This window comes from Plasmopara halstedii (assembly GCF_900000015.1).
Source record: "Plasmopara halstedii genome assembly, contig: Scaffold_1211, whole genome shotgun sequence".
Lineage (NCBI taxonomy): Eukaryota > Oomycota > Peronosporomycetes > Peronosporales > Peronosporaceae > Plasmopara > Plasmopara halstedii.
In genome coordinates this window covers 875,815-895,893 of record NW_020188126.1, presented here as the reverse complement: position 1 = coordinate 895,893, position 20,079 = coordinate 875,815, and the positions used below count along the sequence as shown (strand labels likewise).

Below are 20,079 nucleotides of genomic sequence, written 5' to 3'. Positions count from 1 at the left end.
CTGCTAAATATGAATGTAGGAGTTGACTTTACTTTTCAATTCGATTGGATCCGATAACGATAAACTGAGCTCATTGTTGTCAATTCTTTCTTACGACTTGAGAAATGTGGATTCGAGGTTGAATCTTTTGCTATGAAATCACTATGATAAGCAACTCAGTTGCGCAGAGGTCCGATGATGCTAAGCTACTTCGCGGCGCTATGCAGCACGCAGCAACCAGTCGATTTGTTAAGTTGCTTCAAATTGATTCTCGAATATATTTATCGTAGCTCAACGACTCAAACTAAAAAAACGTCTAGGATTAGTTTTCTCCCAAAGGTTTATATGGTTGAAACTTGCACACATCTTCATGAAACAGGAGATTTTGCCGACGCATATCCACTGAAATACAGACTAGCAACTGTAATCCTACGTTACGTGTATGAACCTTGATTTAGCGAGTATTCTGGTTTTAATCTAAAGTAGTTAGTCAGAATATTGTTGTGACCGTGAAAATGCACAGTTCTGCTCGTTACAAGTATTACGGTAACGGTTACAATTACTGTCATGGTTATGCAAACTGATTATAGACATAATGGGAGTGTAGATAAGTCAGGTAACAATGGGTTGACTTAGAGGTAGCACAGAGTAGCGAAGTAAGGACCTTGTATATTATATTCACTTCGGTTTTTGCCATCTTCTCTACAGCTTAACCACCGCAACCAAGCCTCGCTTCACGACACCTTTACCGCCATGGCTACCAAACGCACCGTACTCCTTCTGGCTAATGTTAGTTACTACCATCGAGAATTCAACATGAGGGTGGCCCCAGCAAGAAAAGAAGTACTGAAGGGCACGTCATTTCATCGAAGAATGAGAGCAAGATTATGGAGATGTGTCTGATGGATGACGCCAAAGTATTGGGCATAATTGCCCAGGGCGTCAAATTTCAGCAACAGACCAAGATTCGGTCAGGTACTTGTGCCTTGGAGGCGTGAGGAACCCTTCACGATTTCTACGATCGCTCCACTCTGTACAACCGTGTCACGATGACACGTCGCCTCCATGATGGAAAGTGTTACTCGCATGACGAAATTTCTAAACGCGTTTGACGAATTATTCGTGATAATCCCAGTGGCGGGAGAGCCATTGGATGAATCAAGACAGCTGCTGGTACTTCTGAGCAGCCTGTCCTCAGAGTATAAAGTATACATCATATCGTGAATGATACAAGTTAAATCATGCTAATCAAAGTCAAAGAGAAGCTGTCGAAGAAAACAAAAAGGTTATAGACGAAGGAAGCCACTGAAACAGCAGTCCGCGCTACCGGAAAAAAAGGGGAGGCTAAATGCAGTTGGGGAGGCGGTTGCAAGATCTACGCGCCGCGAATGGACAACGGTTTTGGGGGAAACTACTTTAACTGGAAGCAGATATAACACATGAAACGCGGCTGTCGTACTGAGAGTCATTCCGGAAATCGCTCCGACAGGAGTGATGCAGCATTTGCTGTGGGTAAGGGCCGATCAACCGCTTGGCTAATTTACAGTAGCGCGACGTCGCACATGGCCCTTCACCCGAGTGACTTGGTTGGTTACAAGCGTTTAAAAGCCAGTATTGAGGTAATGGTTGCAGACGGCTGATAACTAAGCGTTGAAAGAAGTGGAGCGTTGAAACTTATTGGTCTAGATGGAAGACACATATCTATGATGGAGGTGCTGCTTATCCCCGATCTTGACCAACGTTACTCTCTTTGGGAAAGCTAGTCAAACGCAGATTAAATGTAGAAGATTAGTGTGCTTCGTGTACCAACTGAGTCATGGCGATTGGGACGAGAAATGGTAAAGGTTTTGATTTGGACCGTCAGCAAGAGGAAGCACAATCGGTGCATTACTCGGGAGTGGAAGCTATGGCACGCTCGAATGGGTCTTTAAAGTGAGGATGCTTCAGTGAAAAATCTACATTCCACAAACGGGATGTTGGCGCTAAAATAAAGCATAAAGACCTTGTGTGGTGGTTACCTGAAAGCCAAGCAGATGATTGAAGCATTACCAATGCGCATTGTCACGAAATCGTCATGTGTATTGAAACAAGGGCATATGGACGTGATGGCACCGACGAAAACGCCTTCAAAGAGAGAGGTCAAGTATATTCTAACATTTGTGGATCATTACTCACCATGTGTGGTTTAAATTTGCTTGAAGAAGAAGAGTTAAATTCCCGAATAATATGTCCAAAGCACTGCACGGGGATCAATGGGGAGCCCGCATCAAGTGCTTGCGCTCGGATAACAGAACGGAGTTCGTAGACAAGAATATATCGGATTTATGTCAGCGGAACGGCATCGCGCAGCAAGGTACGATACAGTACAGTCCGCAACAGAACCAAATAGCACAGCGATTGAACAGCACGATCACGTGAGACGCAATACCTGAAGGTGATTTTCCGAGGCTTTACCTGAAATTGCAACTCATACGAGAGCGTTTTAACGTCACTGCCATGGAGAATGGTTGATCAGGTACACTGCAGTGCTGATTGCCTCTGTCTACCAGCAGGTCGGAATACACTTGTATTGGTGCATTGTCTATTTGGATAAAACAAAGTATCAGTTTCACGGTCGGTGAAGTAGGGCAACCGTCAGGTGGGCGGCATTCTAATTCACACCTTCCAAAAGAAAAATGTGCTACACGTGACCGGCAACGACGATGATGAAACAGCAATAAAAAAATTACAGACAGTCAAATGAAAGAGGTGAGGCCTGACATGTCGATTCGCAGTGCTCCAATTACCGCTCTCCGTGCGCTCTGAGCTGACAGACCAGCACAAAATGCATAGAATGATTGATTGTTATACCGAACTCCTGCTAAATCGTTGCAGGTAGACCAGTTGGTTTTCCAACATCAAAACGAGCGCCCAAGGCGAGCGTGCGGACCGATGTTGATGTTCATGAAAGGATCAGATGACGCAAAATGTTTATGATGAGCTGACAGCTCACCATCTTCAAAATGTGCAAAGATTGACGAGGACTTTTTCATACCCGTAGTGCCTGCCGCATGTGCGAAAGCAATGACGAGTGACGAGGTAAAAATGTAGCGCCAGGCGAAGGATACCAAATTACGATCACATTGCTAGAACATGACATGGATGCTTGTCCCACCGGAATACTTTGAGTGTAAGATTTAGTGCCGTTGGATCTTTGCTAAGAAATGGGACCAGAATGGCGGTATGGTGCTCTACAAGGCACGATTGGTCGGTAAGACCAATCGTGCCTATCAAACCGAATTGAATTCGAAACTCATTCTACGTTGGCTGACAGAAACTCAATGTAAGATGTTGTGCGGTATCTGTCTACAATATGGTACAACCGGATGTCGACACCACCGTTTCAGCATTGTGCTGTCAGATCGTGTTTTCATGAAGGTTCTGCAAGGTGATATGGAACTTTTCGAGGCTTCGCGCGTCAGCTGAACAAATCATTCATGGACTCAGTAAGCTGCAACTGCGTGGGACGAGTCGGTAATCATGTCTTCAAGACGAACGATTTTAAAAGCTGAGGAGCAGTCCAATGCGTCTACGTGAGGAAATCTAAAGAAACGTTTGAATACGTGTGTCTGTATGTCGATGATACGATCATTGCAGCCAAGACAAGTGACGATGTTCTAAGGGTCAAGCGGATACCAAAGAGTGTTTTGAAAATGTAGGATCTCGGTATGGTTAAACTCGTCTGAGGCATAGATATCGACTACGCAGAAGCCATAATGACCAAACAATCATGCTGTATGGACGACGTATTTGAGCGCTTTGGCCAATAAAGCGACAAGGACGTCGACAAGTCCTGTGTGTCCGGTCCAAAATGGTCAACATCACAGTCAGTCATCAGTAGAAAAGCTTGACATTTGGAGGTGCGCTCGAGATTATACCGCTCTCTCATTGGCTGTCTGCTTTATATTACAACGCGCACTCGTCCGGACATCGCATTTGTCATCGCGGAGCTGACTCGATTTCTCGAGAGTCCCGCCCGGGTCACAACATTGGAACTCCGCAATTCCATGTACTACGCTTTTTGAGGTATCACGGAATTACCGGCCAAAGTGAAAGTAAAAAGGTGGTTGTCGAATCTGTATTGGATGCAGACTGAAGTAGCGACACTAATGTCAGACGCTCCGTATCAGATGTTTTGATCGATATAGTAACTACCCGGTTGTGTTCAAGCCCACGAACAAGAGGGCTGTCGTACTGAGTTCCGCAAAACCAAGCGTATGGCTCTCAAATTATGTACACAAGAATTGCGTAGTGCGCGCAATACTAAATGCCATTGGTCATGAAAAAGTGGGAGACGCACAGTCATGGTAGAAATCTAAAAGCTAGAGCTTTGGTGAACAAAGAAGGTAACCACACTCGTGCAAAGCACGTTGACATCAGGTACCGTGTTATTTAAAAGAACGTTCCGCATTCAATTGACTACATTGATACGGAGCCTCGACTTGCATATATGCTGACGAAGACACTCGAAACCACGATGCTCAAGTTTTTCTGTACGATGCAACGGCAATCAAGACCAAGTCAGCGACCAATCACACTAAATTTCAGCAGTGAGTGGGAGAGTTGAGACTACACCGCTGAATGCGTGTGGATGACGTCACAAAAATTACAGGAACGGTCCCAATTACTGTCGTGATTATTCCCCATTATTACAGACATGAATTTTGTCATTCATTGGTCCAGATAAGTTAGGGTACAATTAGTAGGCTTAGAGGAAGCACAGAATAGCGAAGTTAGGACCTTGCATGATATTTTTACTTCGTCTATTGCTATCATCTCTTCCTTTTTTACCACGCTTGGAATCAGATAAAAAGCACTTCACGGGGAGCTTTCCGAGCTGACTCAATTCTCCAGCTCAACCGGTGGATCAAGACGAAAGACAAACTAGCTAAAATTCTGCATTGGCAGTGCACACAACCGCGAGGGCATTTTGTCCTTGATATGATAATGCCTTCATAATGCACACAGCTGACTCGGGCTGGAACGGGTTACATGTAGCCAGCGTGTAAGGGAGTTGCACGTACCCTTGTATGACAGGGCAAATCACACAAGATGGTGTGATCGTACAAAAGTGTGGAAAACAAAATTTGGTGTTATCACACATTGATGTGGCTACACCGTAACAAGAAGCCAATACGTGGCAGGACGGACAATAGTAATGCATTTTATTTCGGTATTACAATACTAATTAGGTATTGCTATATGAATTAGGTACTACTATATCAATCAGGTATTACTATATTAATAAGGTATTGCTATATTAATTAGGAAATATAAGGTTTTATAAATTGGCGGCTCTGCCGCATCTAAAACAATTTTATCAGTTTTGATTTTGATCGGAAGAGCGTCATTCCCTTGGTTAAGGTTCAAGTACTCTTGGAGTGCGATCCGCTACACTCGTACTATTATTATTTTTTGTAAAGAACGCAAGGTCGGTGACCTTAGCTTAGCTTCCTCTAAGCAAAGAGCTACGGCAGCTCCGCTGCACGGGCTTAGCATTGACATTTTTACTATAGCAGGATACCAATTGACGATCCGACCGTCTTTCGTTCGCTTGGTGTACGATAAAGACCTTGTTAATAGCGGCGACCGACATGTTGGGTTTGTATCGCGCCTCCATAAACGAAGATTTGAGTGTAGGACGGAATATTCAGCTTGCAACAATCCAAACTGAAAGGATAACGCACATTTAGCTGGGTAAAGGTCGTTTATGGATTTGCTGAGAGAACCATTTCAAATATTTACAAGAGTGAAAGCCTCTTCGACAGCTGTTTGACAATTATAGCGAATTGCTTCCCTAGCATAATCTTATGGCTTTCAAAACATTAGATTTGACAGGTGAAATCGATCTTTGGTCCATGTCAATTGCATGGAAAACATGTTTTCCTGTGAAAACACCGATAGCGTACTTCATACATACAGATAGCTCTGGTATGATTCGTGACTTGCCATCTTCAGGTTGACTAGTGATCTCTTAATCCAAGAGAAACTTAACTTATTCAGACTATCTGAGCAAACAAAGATAATTTTTGCTCTGCAATCCGGCAGAAGAGTTATTGCCTTATTTATTTCGAAAACTCTTTAGAAAGTAAACAAATTGCTAGACAACCTGGTGGCCAACTCCACGTATTGTTATCACGCTGGAGGCAAATTGACAATGCCACACCGCTCCCCATATCAGGCGAGTAGGCGCAGTCGCTTACTGGCCCTTTATTTTCTTAAACGATGCATGATGGTGCCTTACTATCAGCACGGCTTAAAGCATTGGTTGCTGATACTGATGCTTGACATTGAGGAAAAATCACTAAGTGTCGGACATGATATTGCGAGAGAATTTATTGTTCCGAAAAACGGCTAAGTGATTTGATATTAAAATTTGAGATCAAATGTCATACATATAGAGCAATTTGGCCATATTTTTTGGAATTAACACTGAGATGACTTAAGTGGCGTCTGCTAATTCGACCTAGAAATCATAAGGCTCAATCCGATGTCAGGAGTTTGAAAGCTCATGGCTTGACCTTTCCAATACGCTGGAAAATTACATACATCACTCATCAAACATCTGACTTGCATGTTTTGAAAGCTCACAAAACCAACGTCGGAGGGGTTTATTTTGTCGTCGTCACAAACTTCTCAGTATCGATGTTTGGCTCTCCGACACAATAATCAACCTACTCGAGCGCGTTTTTCTACAAGAGCCGCTCAATACTTTTGAAAAACGCTTTTTTAGCTATGTGTCTATTTTACATTCATATGCATTACATTTGTTTGTATAGAAAACGAAAACGAACACAGATTAGCCGAGTCCCCAAAGGATATTTTTTGACACAGTGTTCGGTGTTCACTGTGGGGTTCCAAGCCAGTACCTTCATCCTCGCGTCCTTTTAAACGGTTTACTGATCAGGTCGGATATTATGACGGCAGAGCAAGTTGGTTAAATATGATAATGTTAGAGCGAGAAAACTATATGACCATAATAAAGATTTATCTTCTGGGTTTCTTATTACAGATTGACAACTAAGCCCTCCGGGACCCCAAGCGCCTGGAGTGAAGCACATTTAAGGATCAAGTGTCAGATTTATGCTACAACATCCGTACCCACGATGGCAAAAACGCATCAAAGTTCTCCTAGGGAGTGGTGACCTCTTCCACTGAAGGTGCAATATGAGGATGACTCTGGTGAGGAAAGGTCGATTTAAGCATGTGAGGACGGCAATGATTCAAACGATTTCACAGACACGCACCCTATGAACAACGCCAAGGCTCAGGTGCTATTGTGCAAGGTGTTGAAATTCATTAGGCCGGCCACGATCACCATGGAGGCATGGGGAACGCTATGTGAATCTAACAATCGGTCGACACTGAACAATTGCGGGATGATGACGCGACGACTTCAAGAGTTCAAGGCGAGAAGTGATCTAGCAGTGCGGTCGGTAGCAAATCTTGAAATATATACTTCGAATATAGCGGAAGCGCTCAGTCTCTCGATCGGACTCTTCATTTATTTGATCGTAGCAATTGATCCGATGACGACGAACTCTATATTTCTGACTTTGGTAATATTGCCAGCAAACAGAAAAGTTTCACGCTGCCTAGAAGGTATCGAACAAAGACAATTTTTTTTCTATGTTAAAGTCTCACAAGAGTATCATCAATTTGGAGTCAGCATGAACACTTCAAGTCGACATCGCTGAGCGAGTGCACGCCTACCAGTAGAGCAAGCTATCATCATGTGTATGAACTATTGATGTTTCAATCGGATCTATGTCCGATCGTCGAGGTGTGCATTTGCCGTTGCTGAGATAATAGACGGTTTTGACACCCTGACTCTGATATGCTCCCCAAAGTTTATCCCGAAAGGCGAAATTACTCAAAACGAAACTGCTTGATGGTTAAAACATCCCATTCAGCTGCTGAATAGCTGTTTAAGGATTGAAGTTGAAAGCTGCTGTATATTGTTTGATATCAGTAGTACCAAACTATTCAAAGCAGCTGTCACTACACGCTATGGCGAAACTCTCACAGAAGGAGAACTAAATGTGGCGTTGAGGCTAGTTGTGCAGCAAGAAGGAGAATCTTCAATCTACGTGAAGGTACAAACACCATGGTGACATCTTCTTTTCAACCTTGTATACGTCATTGCTCCAAAGTACGACTCACGAAAAGGACGTTGAAATTTTAACACAGGCGCTTCTTACGTGCCACGCAATCTCTTGGCGTTTCTGTGTGCACAAATGAAGTCGAAAATTCACAGCTTGATTAACGGGCTAATTCTCTGCCTCTGTAGTCTGTTTGACCTCGTGCATATTATCAACACTTGGCCACGACGCTGGAAAAACAGCAGAAAAGAAAGCGTCCTCGATAATACCAATACACACCATAAGGACAACGTAGCTGAACAGTAGCATGTAACCATATACGTAGATCTGCCCAATCCACGGAGTGTATGCGACATCGATAAAAGTGTCGTGAATCTCATCACCGTTTGCCACGGAAAAAAGTGTTGTCGCCGTAACGCTAGCACTCTGGAATCGTGGGACTTTAGCCCCAAACATGATTGTTCCGAAGAGCACAAATCCAGCAAAAATTGGTAAAACACCAACAAGAAACTGCATTACTCGAGGTAACGAACGTCGTAAAGTAAGTCCTAAAATATGGAATCTTGTGTTCACCTGCAAATATCGCAAGAGGTTAGCCCAATGCAGTGCACAACAGGTAGCAAACGTGAAGCACAGTGCATCGATTAACGAAAGTTCGTAAGCGTGTCGCCACGTAGTCAGCAGACACGTCACAGTCGCCAAATTGACAATCAAAATAAACCAGAACCAAAAATCTCTGGCAGCTTCTTTGGTCACAACGAGCATCATCAAATGTTTGTTTGTGTGATAAGAATTGTCTGGATGCCGTGTAGCGACCTCTTTCATCTCAAACCACTTCAGCCAGAACTCAAGTATCTACAACGAGTATAGTCAGCTGCCTCTTTTCCTTAATAACGTCATAACTCGGTACGACAACTTACCTGGTACAAACCAATCACGATTAGTGTGATCCAATTGAACATGGTGCTAGTGTCAGCTAAAACAGGCGGCACATCGCTTTCCTTACGTCTCCTTTTAATGCCCGATAAAGGTACACGAACGAGATTGTACCTCATCGTTACCTTCAAATGACCCTGATTTAGAAAGTCATAATGTATTTGGATCGTCCACTCATACAACACCTTCTCTAATTCCATCGTGTTGATATCTTTCTCCACTTTCTTCATACCCACCACGAGCTTAATCTCCATAGCGTCCAATTCGTCAAAGAATGCTCTCGTCTCTTCTTGTGGTGCAGCCTCGCTCCCAGTGCGCAAGGCCGCTGGCCACAACGCGCTGATTGATGCGTTTGTGATGTTATAAAGCGCATCATGTGGCTCTTCGCCCATATCTGAGCGTACCGTAAGCAGTGGAGGTGGTATCTGCATTTGCGTCTCATTGCAATAAACTGAGTACGAATTTAGCGCTGTGTCTGCTAGTCGAAAGTAGTTTCGTACAACACCATGCAAATGCTGACGCGTTTCTTCAATTGTAAATAACGCACCAACTGGTAATGAGGATGCTCGCGCTGCAAATCCTCCAGCGAAAAACTCATCGTCCACATTAGCTGCAATTTCCTCCTCCACCTCGAGCAAAAAGTGAGGCAAAGTCTCCACAATTGTCTCCTCCGGTGCAATCTTTTTGACAATGTCCACATAAAAAAGAAGACGAACCCATTCGTTGGCTACGGCACGCTGGAAAGGATGCAGCGCAGAGCCAAGTTGCGAGCTACGGAATGTCAAAAGTACCGCTGCACATATTTGCAGAAGCAATCGCAAAAGCGGAAGCGCTTGAATCATCTTGATGTGACATGAAGGTAGGGAAAGAAGAGTAAATTTTTGTGACTGATCTGCAGGTATGGTAACATATCCATAATTTCCTTATCTTCGGTATCTTTCAAAACTGGCAAAAAAAAGTTTGATTCCTTAGGTTCGGCGAACTTTCGCAGCATACCTCTTCCTGTAACCGTATTATAGTGAACGTACACATTACACTTTTGTGCATTTTGCAATTTAGAAAGATGAGGACGATGGGAAATAGTACAGTGGGCATGTGGGCTGTCAGTCTCACGTTATGCAATACTTTAGCTATCATATCAAACGTAAAAGTCTAAAAATGTCATTGGTGAAAGTACAACCAAGGAAGTACTGAGTTAATCTAAAGGTTCTCGGTATCACTCCATAAGTGAAGCAGTCAGACCATCCTCTCTGCATTGTGAATACGGAATTGCTGATCCGAAAGTTTATCGGGTGCAATGTGTGCAGCAACCCCGTCGCACTTGATAGTGCTTATCAACAATCTCTTATCTCTGTGAGACTGTAAATAATCTATTTGGAGGGACACCGCAAGGAAAGTCTCAGCCAAGCGTCGGAGTAAGCACAAGAAACCTCCAATTCTGAGGTTGTTGATATTGAGCGCTTAACCCCTTTGAAGGAAGGACAGATATTATACCTATCTTTGAACGAGAGAAGTTGAGATGGCAACAGACTCGGTTATACCCGACGGAAGAACAGCGCGGCGGTCCAAAAGCTAGAGGGCTGCGCGCGAGAATGAGCACTTACACGCAGTACGTCTACTGAAGAGATAATCCCGATATTATAAGTGTTTAGTCGACATATATCACAGGCGTTGCACCGCCTAACCAGGCAAACCGAGTGCGATAAAAATTCTTGTATACCTATCGAGAGAGGCTATAATTTGGCGGACGAAGACCAGGAATTAAGACCTCCTATCTCCTCGATGACGGCAGTCTAGTTCACAAAGGCGGTAACAGTTATCATCTAGTGAAGAGTCTCCGAACTGGTGGGGCTGGTATGAAGGCCTCCCACGTCGACCTAACTCCTACGACGATCAGTGAGTGTTGCATCAAATGCGGGACACCATCCTCAGGATTGAACGGCCAGAGGTGAAGGCTCTATGTGCGCACCAGAGGCGACGAGTCTCTGCCAAGCCGACATCTAACAAAGCGATTTTTTACTGTAAGGAATCACCGAAACATTATATGTTGTATCTATAGCAGCATCATACATCTGAATCCTGTGCACCCTCATCTCCCTCGCACGGTCCATCGACAAACAACTCGCGGAAAATTGTTGAGTCTTCGTAAGAACAGTGGGAAATATTGGAAAAGACAAAGACCGTTGTGAAGGCCAAAGCCCATGGGACAAGGATCTAAACGTTAGCGAGCTTTTCCAAGGACGTTGGGCATCCATTTTTAACACCAATATCGTGGGTTTCTATAAGCTGTAAAGTCCGATAAATTTAGGAGCGTCGTGCAATTTCTTAGGATGCCCAACAGTAAAAATATGTCGACAATACGGACGGGCAATAGATATGCCAAATACACATATAATACTAGCGCATGGGCACTAACTAAATGCCAGAAAGTTTTTTACCTCTTGTAAAACTTGAGGTCTCAAAGCGTACGTTGTCTGCGGTTGACTCAAAATAAAAAGGAATAGTCTAGGGATGACGTGGCTTGAACGCCATGAGAACCCGATCGATATCTAATAGGATTTAAAATAACCACGCACTTCATTCATCTTAGAGCTTTGGCGATTATATATCGACTTCAGCTTGAAGGTTGGAAGTTTCTTGCGCGTACACATATTGCATAAATTTCTGGTGCAGGAATTATTGATAGTGATGCAGCGATGTTGCCGGCAAAGCTCACAAGGCAGACGCTGTAGTGGGTCACAGATTTTTAGTGATACAGAAAATAGAGATCGTGTACCAGAGGCTCCAAAGTGCATCTCCGCTAAGATAGTATTGAGCAACAATGTTTTGTGATCTCGGTTGTGTACCTGTGTGGATCGTTTGGCACCGCTGCAAGTCGGAGTAGCCCGCACAACAGGCGGTGAAGCCGAGAACCCGGTGCCACATGTAACTTTTGATCAATGAAGCCGCCTGGACTTTCAGTTATCAGTCACAAGTGGTGTTAGCTCTTTGGAGTGAAAAAATGATGCTATTGTAGCTGACAAAGTGTGACTTCTTGCTATGGGTATCGGTAGGGTACGTGTTAAGATATGATACAGACCCAAATTCCGATGTGGAAGTATGAACACAATTTGAAATCCCATTGCGTTTAAATATTGCCTCGAGTTCTCTGTCAAACAGTACAATCTCGAGACGGCATTTCACAATGATGAGAAAGCTCCTAGCGGCTTAATTTGTATGCTGCGTCAGAGTCTCTATGAACTCAAACAAACAGCAACAGTCTGGTAGTGAATTACTCTAAATGCGTTCGCAAAGCTAGATCTGTTCAGTGTGCTGCTGATACTCGCCTGGTCGTCAAGCGAACTGCTTATGATCCATTAATTTTTGTGCTGGACATTGTCGGCATGTTTATTGGTTTTCTGAGTGAGGAAGATGACAAGTACGCACACCAGGAGCTGACAACAAACTTCACTGCAGGGCCGCTTGGGAAAATTTGTTTCTGACTTCTTAAAGAAGAAGAGTATAGGAAGGAACAGAGAGGCTGTGGCTGGAAGGAAAACAGTTTATTGAGTAGATGGGTGACAATTTTAGTCAGTGTAAAGCGTATTCAGTGGCATGAAGTAATTTGAGGGATTCACTTGCAAAATTTTATCGCATGGAATGTGCATCAAGATTAATGTGCTTGGCTCTTGGTATATAGACATATTTTTACAAAGCCGATTGCAAACATTGTTTAGGAATACTGGAGTTGCTCCAGCCGCATTCAGCCCATCGTTGAAATAATTGACAAAGCCACATCAAAAGTCCTTAGCTGACAACGCCACTGAATTGTTTTTCATTTTCGCAATAAAGTATATCGTCTGCTGAAATTTGCGCTAGTACTTGTCGTATCCGTGGCCAAATTGCCAGAGCACCGATACACGCGAATGGTGTAGGACGACTACATCTAATTGGCGTTACGGAACGCAGCAGCACTGCGTGCTCCATTTTATCGAAGCTACAACATAGTTTCATAATCGGAATTACCTACTAAAAAGAAATTAATAAGGATAATAGTGTGGTGATACTTCTCACAAGGGTTGGCTCAGTGCCACGAAATTCTCCAAGTAAAACGCAAATACTGGAAAGAGTAGCGTTTGCAACGAACATTGGTAAGACAGCATCTATGTAAAATATGGCTTGGCTTTATCGCTAATGGCTTCATCTTTCATCTGTAAATTCTGACTAAGTTAATCGGATTACGCAACAGCAGCTCGCATATTATCTGACAATGCCACTGCAGATCCAAAACCGCAGTGCTTCTTTGATCCAGTGGTGACGTCGTATCCAATGCAAGTTCATCGCCCAAATTAGAATCAGCCAGATGGAGGCTATTGAGCCTCAGAACATACGATGCAGTGCTATACCACTTCGATGATATACCAAAGACAGGTTGTATCGATCGTCATAATTCAGGAGCGCATGATCAAGTTTGGCAGGGCTCTAAGTCGTGGCCGCTAAACGAAGGCAAAAGAAAAAAATTGTAGCTCACTTTTCATCCTGATATTAACAAAACAATTGAAGGTAACAATTAGATTCGTTTTGGGGGGCTGATAAATTTGTGCACATACACAGGTTGTCTTTCTTCATTATTTTAGACTGCTTTTGGGTATATGAAGACTTGTTCTTGAAATTCGAACCGGTGACTATTGTGTCACCAGGTCAGTGCTTAACGACTGCTCGAGGGGTAGCATCACAAAGCCTTGCCTAGTGATCAAGGTGTGGATGATCCACTTTCAAAAGTAAGAGTAACTTTGTCCGAAGGACAAAGTTAACACGTTTACTGGGGTGTAAAACCGGTACCTAAATTGCTTCGTCAATAAAACGTTTGCAAGCCAGATCGTGAATCATTGCGGCAATATAATTTGGCATATACGAAGAAATTAGGGCATACTTTACTTTTTCACTTCGGTTTCTAGCAACAAATCAACTAACTAACAGCCTCAAGGAATCATTTCTTCACTACAACGTCCATGCGCAGTATGTTAAACAATTAAACTGAGGTCCGCCTGTGAAGTGATAATTTCTGCCACTGTAAATTTGATAGGAGGACGACTTTGGCGGTAAAGTGTCATCCGGGACATATCATCGTCATCACGAATGCGTTTGAGCGACGCCCAGGCATTAGGTATCCTGGTCATAACGAATGCACTTGAACGATGCCCGGGCATGAATTTCATTGCGTAAGACATTGAGGTTCAGCGCGAACAAGTTACGGTCAGCCACGAGCGCCATGAAGACATTCAAGACGCTACGCTATACATATAACCGCTCGACACTACACAGTCGCGTGACAATGACGCGTCGACGTCATGACTTCAACATGAAAAAGTGGTACTAGCGTATTGGAACGGCTAAAATTTGACGAGCTAGAAGTGGACCGCCAGACAATGAGAGAGCCAATTGGCGAGTGGTGGTACTTCTAAGTAGGCTAAAGTCGACATATGATTTGATCTCATCAATTGTGAAATTAGCGAAGGACATGTTGATCAAGGAGAAGCTGCTGAAGGAATTAGAAAAGCTATACGGAAAGGAGGCAACGAAGAAGGTATTCATAATTGGGTATGCTGGAAGATTAAATGGTAGATGAGGCAGCGCTTGAACGGGTGGCGCTTTGTGAATATATGGACAAGTGCTCTGATAGTGACAAGATTGGTCAGATGCTCCGAACTGCTCGGCTTGGAGAGGAGTCAGCAACTTTGAAGCGGTGTGTATTGTATGCGAAGGACGATTGGCAGAGTGGCTTATTGTTACTGGTGCCACATCCCACATGGCACCGAATAGGAAGAGCATTTATAAATACAGGACCTTGAAATAGTTCTCAAAGTGAGAAGTGAACATGGCAAAAAATTGCTCGTCAATGAAACAGTCTCAGTGGAATTGATCGCTATCGGCTGAAATCCGATTTCCGGAACGTAGCATAAGTGTGGAGTCTCCGTTCGTCTTGTGTCATCTAGAACAAAGTTGCATCACTTTTAAGAATCGACAACGCGTACAAACTAGACTGCAAGCAGGAAATAGCGTGTTGCGCTGACTAATCAGAGCTGGTTATGCGTGAGGGCTTTGGCATGCGTACAAGCAGCTTTGAGATGAGAATGCATTCCTAAAGATATCGCGCCTAAGCAAGCCATCCCGACGGTCAAGCAAAAAAAAATCATGTGCCGGACGTTTGAAGGTACGCAGAAAGTTCTGATAATTTTCTCGCGTTGAATGGCTACAAGCTACAAAGGTACAAGAGTGAAGTTGAAACACGAAGTGGTGTTTGTCTCAAGTTCTTAAAACCCGACAACGGGATAAGAATCGTCAACAAGATGATGGTAGACATACGTCCTGCTAATTTTTATACTACAAAGCTTCGCAAAACTACAAAGCACTGGACAAGTCTCTTTAAATGGTACGCGGACAATTGACATCCAGGCTATAAAATGACGGGCAAGACTGCTCGCGTAGATATGAGATCATTACAAAATGCAGTTTACTAAGCGCCATGACCTAATTATCATCTGTACAAGTCTTTCAGTTTATACTACCTATGTTACGTGAAGTCCCTCACCCAGGTGTCATCTTGTGCTACAGTCTACAGGTGAATTTGACGCGACAGAGCATGACAGTGTTCATCATTATCATCACTATCCACTGATTGATTACGTATTATCTTAATGCTTTGAATACGAAATTCGCTGTTCGAATTCTCCCAAAAATTGTGGCACAAATATGAAAAAGTGACCTTGCTGATCAAATTGCATCGCGAAAATCTGATAATCGACAGGATTAGTGAAGAAAGTCAATCTTCAAAAAAAATTTCTCCACACTATCGCGGAAGTAGTGGTGCCAAATACATACGTGCTTTGTCCGAGTATGGCACCGGCGTACTTGTGTGCTATCCACGTGCTTGTTATACCCATCCTACGCGTCCCAAAAACTTTTTGAGGGTAAAGTTGAGAGCCATGTACACAGCCTCCGTCGGGCTGAGTGCAACAAATCTTTGGCGCGTTTACTTGAACTTTACTGGTGCGCCTGCATCCACAATCATAACTCTAGAGAAAACTTTTGTCATCGGTACTGCTACCAAACAACTTCTTAATATGGCTTAAGTACAATAACACCACTGCGCTGGTAGACGGTACCGATTCGGACTAGCACGCAAATAGCTGCATCCCATTTTAGCAGTCTGGGATCTATCAGGAAACATGACAGCTGTGTTATCAAGTATGCAACATCCGGTCGATTACATGTCATAATATACAGCAGACATACATTCAGAATCGATAGGGCTTCAAGCGCATCACCAAAGGAGTCTCCTCTGTTGTAAGTGATTGCGTTGTCGACAACTTCAATCCTGATGCGCATAGATTGCTAGCACTTTTGGCATCTTGTTGACCGAACATTCTCGCTACGTCGTTGATGAAGCAAGTCTGTGTAATCATGGGCGTTTTGGCTGACCTGATCTCCATGCCACAAAACAAAGACCGCCTTGCCCAGCTTCTTCATTGTAAACATATTTCTTAGCACTGCGTTCGCCTGGTTGATCACTTCCTTTTTTGCGACAGTCATCGCCAGCCTTCTCGCAGCCCTTGAATCAATATTTCACAATGACACAATAGTTTTTGTTTCAAGCACTTACTGCTTGTCTCTACTCCTAGTATCTTTCTGCTGACAGCCGTATCGCTGAGCATTGTCACCGCCTAGCCGGACTTCCATATGACTTATGTCTATCAGCACAGTGTTGAGAAAAGCTGTAACGACATCCAGCTGTACAGTGTAAATCGCATTCGGCACAGATAGCAACTTTTATCGAGATTTATATCACGATAGCGACCGGAAACTCAGTCTCAAAGAAATAGATTCCATACTTGTGCTTCAAATCTTCGCGATCAGTCGTGCCTTGTACCGCGCGACAGTACCAGCTTTAGCTGATCTTGAGTAATTGATCCAGGAGGGTTTTTGGAAAGATATACAAGACGTCGAAATTTGATCACTCTTTCTGACAATAAACCATTGTGGTCTTTTTGTGCGATTATGTCATCTTGGCGTGGATATCCATGCTTGTTTTGCTCATGGGAGCAAAGATGAGCTTTCATTGGTCGGCGCTTGACGTTGCTTAAGTATATGTAGTCGGCGAGGCCGTATCTTTCTCATGTCTCACCATGTACAGAGGTAGAGCATCAGCAATATGTCATTCTTCGTCAACCCTTGCACATGTCGATATCAGTGCACCAGCACTCTCTTCTGTTGCTGCATCATCATCAGAGCCGCTCGCTAGAATAGGCTCATGACCTCGTCTTGTTGCTCCAATTGAGGCTGAAACACCAAACGATCTTTCTGCTGCGCACGAAGAGATGGACGATACGCTGTTAGCTCCACCCTGTCCTAAAACGAGTGCTTGAAAGGCATTGGCTTCTGTAGACCGACGATTGATATTCGCGCAACATCGATCATTTCGACGTCTTCAACTTGTTTTTGTTTCCATGGGTTTATCCAGAACTGGTTGTTGAAGCACTCGGTGATAAATATTGTCATTTCTCAACTATGGTTGATTCTGGCTGCATCCTAGCGTGCTGTATATGTCGCCCGTTACTCGTTTATCTAGCCTCACAGAGCGGGTCACTTTGAACTTGGCACTATCCAAGTCAAACACGCGATATCCCTCGACAAACTGCGCACAGCCAAGAAACATGTATATGTAGCTTCTGAATTAAAGTTCAATCATCTATCAACGCCAACATATGCAAAACCTTGCGATCCGAACACGCGTTAGTGGTCCAACCCATACGGCGTGTATCGGGCCTGTCTTCGTCGAGCGATGAACCAAATAAACTGCTGTGTCGATTGTTTCCGCCCACCATTTTTCATGATAGTCCTGTCCATGCATATCTTCACCCCATTCTGACGAGAGCTATTATGATGCCGCTCTGGCAACAGACAATTTTTTGCCTGTATCATCACCAAATAATTTCTCTTCATCAGCGATCTCAAATTCTTGGAAGTTGAGGGGCGAGATAACAACCAAATCCACACATAGAATATCGGGTGGACAAATGTTTCAAGGTGAATTTGCGCTTGTGATGTGGCGTCTGCTGCATGTCAAGTTGTTTCGGAGACCACCTATTCGTATAGATATTGAGGCTGATCGATGCGCTGATTGACACTTTACGCGAGGTAATGTTGCGATTCTTTCTCGCAACCAAGTCTTTGTGCAAAGTGTGTGCAACGAGTTGTAGATAGTAGGCGATCACGAAGTACCTCGCTTTCGAGACGCAATGAGCAAATGCAAGAATTTATCCTAGCCATATAGAGAAAATGTAGAATATGCACTGTCGCACACTGAAATATCGAAATAGAGTCTATTTAAGCGCAGAGCGTCTGTCGACCTAAAGTCAGAATAACTCAGTCAAATATCAATTTAATCATATCTCATTCAGCATCGGTTTTCCTGTCAATTTTCGGACTCTAAGCGTTAAGACAAATACTCGTGTTGCCTCGTATTTGTATTATTAGAATCAGTTTATCAATGTGGTAATAAATCTGACTCTTCGTTCAAGCTGAACAATGTCAGACTGACACACTACGATGGACTTCAAACTTCACACTTCAGTGTGCTCATTCCAATCCCTCTAACTTGTCGAGGTCAAGTGCCATTTACTTTAAGTATACTCTAATCCTTTTCTCGAATAAAATGCGTTGTTAAGCAGCAGTAACAGAAAGTGTATATGAAAATGACTGAGCAAAATCACAGTTGCGGGAAAGCTTTGCAGTGCAGGCGTCAGTGCGTGATTCAAGGTAGTACCAGTTACATTATATTCATAAACTTCATCTGGAGAGTGTGATCGGCATCTATGATCTCGTTACATACAGCTCAAAACATGTTAAATGTATCATGCCGGTAGAATCTTGGTCTCTTCGTATCCTATAGAACCATATATTTGTGTCAGCATTGAGACCATAAACTCCATGACACGCATGTCTTCCTGCTGCTTCATGATGAAGACAAAAAAAATGGTAACTCCTCCAGCAATTTAGTCATGAAATTGATGCTAACAACCGTGAAATCGCTAATTTGAGATTTTGGCCTTAAAGGGCCGAAGCAAGAAAATTTGACCCCCTAGACGAGAAATGTTGAGCCCAATGTTTCGGCCATGCTTTAGATGGCGTTCAACGCGTCGCACTCGGAGTTTAAAGGTCGTGCGCGGAAATTTACACTTTCGTGCATCACGAGGCGCTCACAAACGGCAAAACTGGAACGACAGATGTGGTGGGTATTATAATCTCTTTTTGTGTATATAGAGTATATTTATGATTCTTGACCAACCACCAAAAGAGTAGAAACACTGGCGACCTTTGTTCAGTTGAGCTCTTATAGCAAAGACGACGTCAGACCCACTTTCAGAGGCGGCAATGGTCACGACTTTTTGACCGGGTGTGGCTTCCCCGTTTTCTTTCATAAAGGCAAGGTAGCGAAGCTAGATTGCAAAGGGTAACCTCCGTGCCGCGGGGCCTTCTAGTAGTATTGAAATGACTACTCTATGAGCTTGCCACAGACAATGGGCATCAGTCATGCTAAGCAGACGAGAGATCTATCGGCTGCTGAGCATCTTCACGGTACTAGTAGATGTCTCATGTCTGTGAGGTATAATGTTTGCAGCTTACTTGCTCCCTTTGCCCCCAAGTGTGAGGTACGAAGGGCCAAACATGGCCGACAAACCCCTCGTGAAGGTTCGAAGAGTCTCAGTAAGCGCTAGGTCGCCGACTAAGAAATAACTGGGCTCTATTGTATCTCGTAAAAATTCCTCGAATAAGCAAATTCCTCTTGGAGAAGAAGGCCCACAGCTCAGGATTGCTGTTTGTCAATATCAACGTGCCGTTTTTTGTGAAGTCGAGGTATCATGAAATATGGTACGATATCCGCGCGTCTTGCGAGGGGGGTACTAATAAAAGTGCTCAATATCGTGCTGAACCGTCAGTCAAACATAACGACTTTGACAACGTGGAACGTTGTCTAGTTCGA

General features: G+C 43.6%; 3 protein-coding genes across 3 annotated transcripts; 1 reads left to right on the top strand and 2 right to left on the bottom strand.

The window, feature by feature from the left end:
• Nucleotides 1-8,288: 8,288 nt before the first annotated feature.
• On the bottom strand, nucleotides 8,289-9,898 carry PHALS_00853 (Mucolipidin and related proteins (TRML subfamily of transient receptor potential proteins); the record flags this gene model as incomplete). The annotated part of the gene is made up of 3 exons (XM_024730601.1): nucleotides 8,289-8,975; nucleotides 9,041-9,181; nucleotides 9,242-9,898. 3 exons carry the CDS (start codon nucleotides 9,896-9,898, stop codon nucleotides 8,289-8,291), a joined length of 1,485 nt encoding a protein of 494 aa, XP_024580862.1.
• Nucleotides 9,899-18,784: 8,886 nt separating this feature from the next.
• Nucleotides 18,785-19,172, top strand: PHALS_00852 (uncharacterized protein; the record flags this gene model as incomplete). Its single annotated transcript, XM_024730600.1, has 4 exons — nucleotides 18,785-18,854; nucleotides 18,930-18,957; nucleotides 19,007-19,073; nucleotides 19,137-19,172. The coding sequence occupies 4 exons, from the start codon at nucleotides 18,785-18,787 to the stop codon at nucleotides 19,170-19,172; spliced, it is 201 nt and encodes a 66-aa protein (XP_024580861.1).
• On the bottom strand, nucleotides 19,172-19,594 carry PHALS_15264 (uncharacterized protein). Its single transcript, XM_024730599.2, has one exon. The coding sequence runs from the start codon at nucleotides 19,514-19,516 to the stop codon at nucleotides 19,334-19,336; it is 183 nt and encodes a 60-aa protein (XP_024580860.1). The 5' UTR covers nucleotides 19,517-19,594; the 3' UTR covers nucleotides 19,172-19,333.
• Nucleotides 19,595-20,079: the final 485 nt, after the last annotated feature.